Raw genomic sequence first — 11,147 nt, 5'->3', positions numbered from 1 at the left:
TTACTTCATATTTATGTGCAGTAAAAATGAGGACAACATCTTCCCTAGCAAACTTTAGCATAAACAAGAAATAGTGCCCAGTCAAGTAAAGGGATAATACTGTGGTCACATTTCTCTAGAGGTCTCCTCCTGATTGGCTCCTGGGGAGTAAACACAACATTCCTCAGCGATTTGCTGCTGCAGCTCCTCCACTGCCGGCTGTGGTCATTCTCTCACCTGGAGCCCTGACACACACTCAAAGTTCACATTGCCTGCTGCTTCTTATGTTTTGGAGGACTGGTTATCAATTGCACTGGGATCAGGTGAAACATGGTCGCATCAACAGTGATTATTAGCACCTTGTTGTGCATCCTCTATCCAGCTATGGGACAGGTAAGTAAATGCTAACTAGTTTATCAATGAATTGCATCTTAGATAATTAATGTTTTAAAAAAACTGTTTGCAACATGCTTATAACATGCTCTGCTAAATTGATTAATTGATGATCATGCATGGCTTGGAAGAGAATTATTTCACAAATCTCAGTAACAGCTCTGTGAACGTTCTTGCAGGGCATCACTTGGAAAGTTGTGCAAAACCTGAGTCATATTTATATTTTCATGCACAAGAAGCTTCAGTGAATGGACACTCGATATCCACTCTGAATATCAAAGCTGTGTTTGAAAGCAGTCCTGCAGATGTCTCAACAAGGCCTTCATATGTTTGTTTGTGCATCATTGTGATGTCCAATAATGGTTATATTTTGATAAATGTCCATAAAAATATGAGTTTGAGGGTCTAATCTTCTCTGTGTTTGGCAATATTGCTCGCAGTTGTAACACATTAATATTGCAGTTTTAATAGTACATTATCGAGCTCCAGTGATGCGTGCCTCCTACACAGTGTCGTCCAGTTAACATGAAACCGTGCGAAATGCAGAAAACGCAGGAAGAAAGAGGCCTTTGACAACCACACTGCAAATACACGCCAAAATCACCCCACCCCCTCACGCCAACTGAAGTCTCTCCAGACCCCAGTTCTGTCCAGATCAGAAAGGTGTTTTGAACAAATGTTTGCTTTTCTTACATAACCCTGGCTGGAAGAAAACACTAATTGGTTGTCTGAAAACATGCAAGAAATGACAGGACAGACAGCCTAGAATGATGCTGTTGAGTGAAGGAGAGGAAGTAGCTCATAAACAGAGCCACTCCCTCTCCCTTCCAGCCAATAGGGAGGTTATAAAACAAGTGATGTTTAAGCAGCAGACGCATATTAGCCAACTGTCTGAAGCTGGGGAATGAATCCACCACATCACAAAGAGCGAGCAATTCCACATAATGCAAGATAAATAGCTTTTGCTGATTTCATCCCCAACATAACTTTATGTAAACAACATCTTAACATGGAGTTACACCTAAAAAAAAACCACATGACAGGAATAGTAAGATGTTATACTCTCAGTGAGTATTGCTTGTTTGCTTGTTTATGAGTGAGTTACAGTATCGAGCTTGAAGAGGAGGAGGCTAATATCCTCTCTGATCCTGTTGGACTTACTCCCTTTTGTAACAACCCAGCCTCTGTTCTGCAGAAGGCTTCAAATACACTCATTTAGCAGACATTCATTTGTTTGCACGCAGTTAAGCAAACCATCCACAAAATTGAGCAGTAAAGTCAAAAGATTTACTTTGGCAGGTATCTTCAAACGCATGTTGGCAGTAGAGTAGTTCAAGATTATTTTCCTTCACAACAAAATTCAATTTTATTTTATGATGTAGCCACAGGATGCTTGATTGCAAAATCATGGTGAAAAGATGAATCTTTTGTTTGTGTAAGATTTTTTTTAGTCAGACATGATACAGGTCTTTTATTCATTTAGCATGATTTTGTGACGGATTCTAGATGTTGAAATGAATGGAAAGATGTCAGGCAACGTAAGTGACATCACTGCCTTGTCATCTCATGGTCTTTATGTAGTGTGTACAAATATTTATTTTTAACTCCCTTAAAGGCAGAGGAATAGCATTTCTATATACTGTACTTAAATTCAGCAAAACACCATCCCCCTCGAATAATTCACATGAAACTATTGAACAAGTAATCTCTAAGAGTACAGGTCCAAACAGAAACAGAAAATATAGTACAACATAAATGTTTAAATCCCCTGAAACTGCCAAAGACTTTTACATTTTTTTCATAAGTAAAGATTCTAAATTTCACATTTCAAATTTCACACTTACTCAGATTTTTGTAGTCCTGCCACTGTATTTAAAATCAGTTCTGGAAAAGATGTTTTGAAATATAAATGAATACTTCGTGAAACTAGTCATATTCCCTGTGTTTTCTTAAGGAATGTCCAAGCAGACAGGAAATACAGGGCTCTCTGAAGCAGGTCCAGAGGCTTCTCTCAGCCCACGAAGCCTCATACCTGCAGAGTCTCCGCAACCTTAAGAAGAAAATAAACCTGTTGCAGAGCAATGCCGGAAAACAGAACACAAGAGCCATCAACAGTGCGGAAATACCCCAGAAAAACTGATTTATTCATATGTAGAATGGTGAAATATCTGCTCTTCTCTTTTTTTAAATAACCTACCACTTTCCAAATAGGCACCTGCCCAAAACTGGATAACCCCATCAATGGGAGGAAACTAGGCAAGTCACACACAGTGGGCCATGAAGTCCATTTTCTGTGTGACCCTGGTTTTGAACTTGTGGGGTCAGAGAGCAGACTTTGTCAGGATAGCCTGACCTGGAGTGGCCAGCAGATGACCTGTAAAGGTGAGCAACCTCCTCCTCTTTCTCTGCCTCTTCCTACCAACATTTTTCCTTTTCTCCACCCTGACTGGACATGCTCTGATGCTGTTAACTCGCTGATCGCTTTTACAATGTCATCATCCTCTTTGTAACCTTCTCTTTCTCTGCTGTTTCTTCCTTCTCTGAATTATACTTGTCAAAACCTTTTTTTTTCCACAAAGAGATACTTTTCATATGTGAGCCATGATCATCTTTCCCCTTCATGTAACTTGGACATTGTCCAAAAGAGCTCATTGAAGTCAATGACATTTGATATTCTGTTATCTGACAGTTTACTGGCTTTAAAGAGAACAGCTCAAAGGCCATTTGATCAAAACATTTTTCTCTACACTTAGGCTTCACTTAATAGTCAACTCATCCGTTCCATTTTTCCTTCTCTCACGTACATTTGCCATGGCATCACATTTATCTCTAGGCATCAAAGGTATTTGGTTGCCCGTGTCCTCATGTCTGTGGAGGTTAAAATACAGTGAAAGACTTACTTTGTGTATCCTTCCTTTCTCTGTTTTCGCTCAGACATCAATGAGTGTGCGTCCTCGCCATGCCTGAACGGTGGGACATGTGTGGATGAAGTGAACCAGTTCTCTTGTACCTGTGCCAAAGGCTGGTCTGGAGCCACCTGTCAGAGCCCTGTGCCAACATGTAGGTATAACCCACAACATGTTCAAATGTGCATTTTAGTACACAGTTTTCCTTCTGTTCACATTTAAATTACAGGGAACACATTGTGATGCTTTAATATCAAGACCTATACATACAACAAATAAACATTAATAAGTAAACTGGACTGCATAGTGCATTTCCATCGCCTATGTCCAAATCCTCCCAGTCTGCTCAAGGAGATTACATAGACCAGTGTTTTGGCTTGCCAATATAAGGCAGGACGACTTTCCACAAATTGAGTTTTATTGCATTCCAGCCTGAAGTCCAAGGCAATGTTGGTTGAGTGACAGCAGCTGCCTGGTGCGAATGGTGGAATTAATTCACAAACAGAAACTGTAAGTCTCCAGAGCCCAATTTAATTTCTTCTCTGTTTATTTAAAAAGTCCACTCCAACAGTTTCTTCCTGTAGCACACCTTGTATATCTGTACGGGCAATTGTAGGAACAAACATATTCAAAAGTTTTTTGGGGTTTTTTTTTGGAAGTCCAAGTCAAGTCTTTGGTTTTTGAGGGACAAGTTCAAGTGAAAGCTCAGCACTATTTTAGTTGTACTGTTTTATCATTTATTTCATTTCACTCAATTTCTTTCGAACGCTATATAGCGAAATGTGTGAAAAATTACAAAACATAGATTATACTACCATCTTTTATCAGCATACAGTATCATCTCTTTGATAGATACACAAACAGGTTAACTCCATGCTATATCATTGGAACCATTGCACTGTACATAATGGTGACTCAGAGACAATATATTCATTGCTTCTTAAGCACAACATGCTCTTCAAGTATTTCATTCCAGTTCTAGTACAGACTGGCTGTCATATTCAGACATTATATGATGTCACACATCACCTGTGTAAATAGATGAAGGCTGACAGGCTCACACATATTTTTAAATCATGAATTTCACATTGTAAATAAATTCTAATGGTGAATTTATACATTCACAGTAGCCACACGCTGGATTAAAGTTTTTTTTAAAAAATCACAGAAATATGCAAGAGCTTCATGCTGGAAAAAGTGAGTCACGCTCCCCTTTGCTTCAGTTCACACTGGCAGCTGTGACTGACTGCTTGTCACCACAGTGTTCTCAGCATCAACAGTATCTGTCACAGATTGGCCTTTAATGATCGACTCAACATTGCTGAGCCCAAACAGATAACACTCGAAATATTACAGGGTCACACTTTTCTTCCATCTGTGTCACCCTCATTCAGTCTTCATCACCATGACAAACACCTCTGCTGCCACTTCCCCACTTGCCGCTGCAGCTTCTACCCTGCCTGCTGCCACCACTGAACCCTATGTCCGTCCATCACGTTGCACCATCATGCAGGGGACCACCCACTGCACTTGTGAGCCGGGCTACACCATCTCTGGCAGAGACAGCAACACTTGCACCGGTGCGACGACCACTTGTAACTCAAACAGATGTACACAAATTTATTTTTAAAAAAGCATGTTAACCCTAAATATAATGCTTACTGTAGATATAGATGAATGTCAGCTGTTCCATAATGGCCAGGCTGGGAGACTGTGCTTACACACTTGTGTTAACACCCCTGGAGGCTACCGCTGTTCCTGTCCTGCAGGATACAACGTGACCCGTGATGGACGCAGCTGTAAAGGTGGTTGTTTTTTTTGTGTGTTTCTTATTTTTACATGCTTCAAGTTTTAATTTTATCTTAAAATATTCATTTTCAACATTGTGAAAAGTATTTCATGTGTGGCTGTGTGTCTTATTTGAAAGAAATCTTGTTATGTTCAGTACCAAAACGACCAACACCAGTGACCGATTGACTTGAGATCTTGAGAAATGTTATGATCTTTATCACACATGAGTGAAGTCATTCTTATGAAGTATGACTGATATTCTAAACTAACATTTTGCATCATTGTCACATTGTATTATTTTCACACAGACATTGATGAATGTGCCACCAGACAGAACAACTGCACAAAGGAGCAAACGTGCATTAATACATACGGTGGTTTCCAGTGTGTCCGTGTAGACTGCCCCAAAGTCCCAAATGCTACATATGTCAAGACATCGCCTATGTGAGTATTGTACTTACCATTTTTTGGAAATCCAAGTTGACTCCCCATTATCCCATTAAGATGCACAGTAACAAAAACATATGGGGATGAGGTCTTTTTTTTTCCTTGATTCCATAGTTGGAACATGCTGTCCTGTCCTTGTTTTGTTTTAACCACACCAGCTACATAGTCCTAAAATGTCCCACCTTCTTCCAGGCGCTGTGAACGTAACCCTTGCCCCGTGGACAACAAGGCATGTTCTCAAACTCCAAACTCTTTCTCCTACCATTACCTGGCTGTAGTGTCCAACCTGTCAGCTCCTCGTGTTATGTTCAGGGTCTCAGCATTGCGTCCGATCGGTGACACGCTTCGCTTCTCCCTGCTGGGTGGAAAGCAAGCTCGGCGTCACTTCACTGTGCAGCGCTCAGACCGTGTGACGGGTCAGCTGATGTTGGTGAGCCCTGTGCAGGGCCCGAGCGTGCTGGAGGCAGAAGTGGAGATGACTGAGCTAGAGAGGCGAGTCCAGCTGGGGAGGTACATCACCAAAGTCACCATGTTTGTTTCCCAGTACGACTTCTAGAATGGAGGTGGAAGTGGCACAAAACAAAATAGCTAACTTAAAGTAAATCACAGAAGGTTACTTAAACAAAAGGCAATCTGACTTTTTTTTTTTTAATGTTTGACGATAAGCGCTCTTATTCCAGAGGCTTCAACTTGTCTTAACTGACTGATGGGCAGTTACAGGTGTTGCCTGTGAGGTTATTAAAAAAAAGAAATCTGGTTTAGTTCTTAACCTTTTGAGTTACCATTTCCTTCCTCAATGGAAAACCTTGCATTTCATCATTTTCGTGTGATAATGTATGGAAGTGACATCTTTGAAGCTAATTGTGATGTTTTTAAATGACTTTAAAAGTGTATTTCTATGTGACATTTATTATATTTAAATCACAAAAACAAGTCTTTGTAAAAACTGACAAAAATATATTTATTGTATTACTATAAAATGGCAGTAAAATGGCATTCACCATTAAAAATATAGAAAGTGCTATTTTTGTAAACGACAGTCCTGCGAATGTTGACAATTATGTGACATGTACTAGACATGTAATCAGGACATGGAAAGAAGTTACTCATTCTCTATCATGTTTTATTTATAGTATTCCGGTATCTAAGCCTCCAATACAGTCATTAAAAACATGTAAACTCTTTTATTTGCGAGTGTATGAAATGTTTGGTAGAATTTGCTGCACTCTCTCCCTCATAAAATGTGCGGTGAGAACTGTACTGTTCAGCAGAGAGACAGCCCAAGGCAGGCTGCTGAAAGAGCCTCTGTGTTCTTACAGTGTATGAATAATTTTTGCTTTTAAATATGCCAAAAAATAGTACAATTAGAAAATGCTCACATTCAACCTGCAAGTGTGTGTGTGTGTGTGTGTGTGTGTGTGTGTGTGTGTGTGTGTGTGTGTGTGTGTGTGTGTGTGTGTGTGTGTGTGTGTGTGTGATCTAGTTCCTTTCGTGAGAAGGTGTGTATTTGGCAGAATTGTGAAGAAATGTGTCACATTTCTGCCACACTATCCTTCTATCTACTGCTGAGTGTCACACAATGTTCTGAAAAAGAAACCACACAAAGGTAGAACTGTGGATAGCAAGACAAAGCTTAAATGATGTCTGCAGGTACAGAGGGGGCTCCATGGTGTGGCCAGGGTGGGTGACTTGGGCTCTTTAGCCACTGGATCCTACGGAGTGTTCTTCTATGACTGCCTTTTCGGACTTAATAAAAAATTATGGACGAAGAAGCAGAGGGAGAGGTAAATGAGAGGCCATCGTGTTTGCTCTCCAGGGAGAGGTACTCCTCAGACACCTCATTCCTTTCCAGTCTCTCGACAATTTCCATCCCAGAACCCAAATAATGCCTGGATTTACTTTTCCGAAGGTCATCATTTCGTTTACACTGACATACATACAAATTGTATCTTGCCTGTTCTTTTTACCTCAAAATTGTCTCACTTTTCCTCTCCACCCGTATTATATCATATTATATATGCTGTGTCACTCTTTGAACCCCACTTCTCTATTTCCACCTCTCTTTATTGTTTTCAGGTGTCACATAATTTCTGGACACATATCAATTTCGTTTCCACTCCAGAAATGATGGGCTTCTGCTCAGGAATTTGGGACTGTGTTAAATTCAGTTTCTTTATATTTGTCCAATCTGGTAATGTACAATTTTTAATGGCATTTGATTTCCCTTTCATCTCTGGAAACATGTGAGGGCATTCTGCTCTGGAAGCAGACTCTTCAGAGTAAAGGACAGTGGATCCATACTAAGTCACCGGGCTATGTGAACCACCTTTGTTGATAGGTTGTGTTCATCCTTGACAAAACATGCTGATATTTATGCATATCATGAGTAGATAATGTTGTTGTGGACACTTGGACTCAATATTGGCCAGTTATGGTTGGTAGTGACTGTGATTTTGTCAATTATCCTCAACATTGACCTGGGTAGTATGGCAACGGGGGGGGGGGGGTTGCCTTCTTTATGTGTAGCAAAGTTTAACATTATAGACATCCAGTGGGTGAAACCTTACAAAAAAGGAAAAATATGGGACTTAGGGAAGAAATTGTGGGTAGAAATATAGGGGAATTTCTCCTGCTTGCCCAGCGATTTTTTTTAATGCCAACGGGTTGGTTTCACGATTGTTTTTGTGATGTGAGGCATGATTTACCCAAATTAATGTTCACCTGTGTAAATAAGCTAGAAAGTGTATTTTGAGCCCTGTGAGTCAATTTTCTTCTGCAAATTCCAAGTTGCCAGTGGGTATTTTGTGTCCTAGATTCAGATAATATGCATCCTAAATAGTAGAGTATCAAAGGAAATGATCATGGGCCTGTTATCTTTGTTCATTGTCTCGCAAGTGCAGGAGACACTATAACAGGCAATCCTGGGTCCCCACTCTGACACAATTCGGTCTATAGAACAGGGATGCACATATACTGTACCATCAATGGAGGACATTGATCATTTCATGTACTCCTTGATAGGTTTATGTTTATTTGTGATGTATGTAAAGAGAGACAGGTATTTCAGATGATTTAATGGTTAAGCTGTATGCCCTGCAACAATCTTTCTACAATTTTTGTTCAGGGAAGAATCTCGACCACTTACAGCAGCACAGCAGTTGTCCTAGACAATCTCCTCTCTTGGTGCATCAGGAACACACACACAACAGGTTCTCAACTGTGGCCTTACAAGAAACACAGTAATGAAACTGCGAAATCAAAAGTATCAAAGACTGATATTGTAAAAGGGTGGGGTAGAAAATCAGGTTCATGGCTGTTTTGAGACACTGATGATTTAAGATTAAAGATTAAATCCACTTTATTTATCTCCAGTGGGGAATTTATCTTTACACTCCACTTTTGTACATGTATAAATATATATGTGTGTGTGTGTGTGTGTGTGTGTGTGTGTGTGTGTGTGTGTGTGTGTGTGTGTGTGTGTGTGTGTGTGTGTGTGTGTGTGTGTGTGTGTGTGTGTGTGTGTGTGTGTGTGTGTGTGTGTGTGTGTGTGTGTGTGTGTGTGTGTGTAGTCAGAGCACACAAACGTTGTATACAGGCCCATGAACGAACACAACACACTAGAACCGCCGATCTCCAATCATGGGGCGGCCGTTCTACCGCTGAGCCACTGCCACCCTGTTTCATTTTCTCTCAGCTCTGTTGCATACTAGATTAATGTCCGTTCAAAAATTCATTCATTCATTCATTGTTGTGATAAAAAAAAAATTTACCTGAGGTCCGTTTCATAAAGTAGAGATGACAAACCCTGAGTCAAATCTGTGACTCTGGGGTGACCTTAGCTGAGCCTGGAAACCCAGGGTTTGCTGTTTCACGATGGTTGTACTGGGTTAGTTTAATCAACCAAAAGTAGGTTCGCCCGGAGTTGAGCAGGTGCGACACAACTCTCAAAAACCATCATCAATGGAGCCCGGATTCGGAGGGTTACCGTAACAAAAGACAAGAAGAGCTACGCGTCTTTACGGCTGTCGAAGTCAAGATCTTAATGTCAGCAGAAGACTTTGATGACATTTTCCAAAGAAAGAGCAACAGCACTGCAGCTGCAAAGAAGAGGGAAAATGCGTGGGAGGAAATTGCTGCTCGAGTCAATGTGTAAGTTTAAACCTAGTATGTTGCAATCACAATAAAATTAAGGAGTGACGTGGCTTGAATGGTTTCTATTAATTTATTTTATTTAGGTGCAATCCCGCAGGGAGAAGCGCACATGGCAGCAGCTGAGAATGAAGTATAAAATCATTGTTCACACAGGTCAGAATTCTGCATCATCTCATGGGGATACCTGCACCTTTTCATTATGTTTGCCATTGTACAGTAAATATTTAGTGGACGTTTGACTGTTCACTTGTTTTTTCACCAACACGTTGCTCTTTACACACAAATAAATGTGGTCTCATCTATTTCAAGTTCTGTTAAATAATGAAACCTATTTAATTAAACTTTTTTGTTTTTATTTAAATAGAAGAATCGGCATACGCACTTTACAAAAACACAAGAATATTCATACCCATACATATACCTATGTTATATAAGAACTGAAAGTAAGAGCTGATATCTAGCCATTTTGCAGCGTTTCCTATGTCTTTTCTACGTCCACTGCACAAATTAACAAAATGAGATTGACACTCAGTAAACACCAGCAGTTCATTCTGTGGAATTCATATACTACTGCATGTTTTAAAGTCCTCCTTACATATTCCAAGTTATCTGTTTAAGAAGTTTAATAGAATTCACTTTCTAAAAAAACACCGAAAACATGAAGAAATGGTTTACTAGAACCTCCAGATTAGCAGGGCAGATCCAGACATATAAATACTGGAGCAGAAGTTAGAGATGGGTGATGATCACTGGTGAATCATATGAACTATTAGAACGTTAACTATTGGAACGATACAAACACTAACTTTGTATTTGTAGGAAATAAAGATAACCAAATGAAATGTGTATTATATTAATTTATTGCCTGCTGTGATGATGGTGATGGTGACTTAGACTCTGAAATGATTCTGGCTGGTGGTGCTCTGTCGTCCTGGATAGCAGGTGGACGGAGTCATCAAGACCAGCCACCTTTAGAACTGAAGAAGTCTCTTGGATGAGAGACGAAACGTCTTCAAGAACTTTATTAAAGTCCAGTAGATTGATTTAAACAGCTTTGGACATGAATAACTGAGAACCTAAACAGACATCTAGTAACTCCTGTCCCCCAGCAGAAAACATCAAACTCTCCTGTAATTATAGTGGATTCATTAGAGTGGATTAAAGGACGGAGACAAGCGTATTATTATGTAAATCTTAAGGCTGCTGACCACATTACAGTCTGCTGCTCAGGTAAGACTCATCATAGATCGTGAGTCAGGAACAGACCCAGAACACTTTGCCTCCCTCCACATCAGAAATGTAGTCAGCAGCATCACAGATGACCTAAACAGATGTTACTTTACTATGATTCAGTCTTTAACATGTTGAAACAGTAGTCAGTCTGCATGTACCTGCACCTTTATGCTGCGAATGTACTTCCTATTCACATTATCAGCCTCATTATGTGTGGGAACCATGATGGGAATGTGGGTGCTATTT

General features: G+C 40.1%; 1 protein-coding gene across 2 annotated transcripts; it reads left to right on the top strand.

Moving 5' to 3' along the window:
• The first annotated feature begins 201 nt into the window (after window positions 1-201).
• On the top strand, window positions 202-6,708 carry LOC137595045 (fibulin-7-like). Of its 2 annotated transcripts, none has more exons than XM_068314851.1 (8): window positions 202-372; window positions 2,327-2,486; window positions 2,584-2,754; window positions 3,307-3,432; window positions 4,727-4,858; window positions 4,946-5,083; window positions 5,378-5,513; window positions 5,709-6,708. In XM_068314851.1, the coding sequence occupies exons 1-8, from the start codon at window positions 310-312 to the stop codon at window positions 6,070-6,072; spliced, it is 1,290 nt and encodes a 429-aa protein (XP_068170952.1). In that variant the 5' UTR covers window positions 202-309; the 3' UTR covers window positions 6,073-6,708. The 2 variants fall into 2 exon arrangements, with proteins under 2 accessions (XP_068170952.1, XP_068170944.1); XM_068314843.1 differs by having other exon boundaries at window positions 203-372; window positions 4,673-4,858; window positions 5,709-6,707.
• Window positions 6,709-11,147: the final 4,439 nt, after the last annotated feature.

The sequence above is a fragment of the Antennarius striatus genome, chromosome 1 (genome assembly GCF_040054535.1).
Source record: "Antennarius striatus isolate MH-2024 chromosome 1, ASM4005453v1, whole genome shotgun sequence".
Taxonomy (NCBI): domain Eukaryota; kingdom Metazoa; phylum Chordata; class Actinopteri; order Lophiiformes; family Antennariidae; genus Antennarius; species Antennarius striatus.
The sequence above is the reverse complement of the archived record's forward strand: the minus strand, read 5'-3'. Positions and strand labels throughout refer to the sequence as shown.

What these genes read in the sequence shown, in the direction of transcription:
- LOC137595045 (XM_068314843.1), top strand. Translation starts at nt 310, where the DNA reads ATGGTCGCATCAACAGTGATTATTAGCACCTTGTTGTGCATCCTCTAT. An exon ending in TCAGAGCCCTGTGCCAACAT is followed by an intron (nt 3,433 to 4,672) that starts GTAGGTATAACC and finishes ACCCTCATTCAG; the next exon opens with TCTTCATCACCATGACAAAC. An exon ending in TATGTCAAGACATCGCCTAT is followed by an intron (nt 5,514 to 5,708) that starts GTGAGTATTGTA and finishes ACCTTCTTCCAG; the next exon opens with GCGCTGTGAACGTAACCCTT.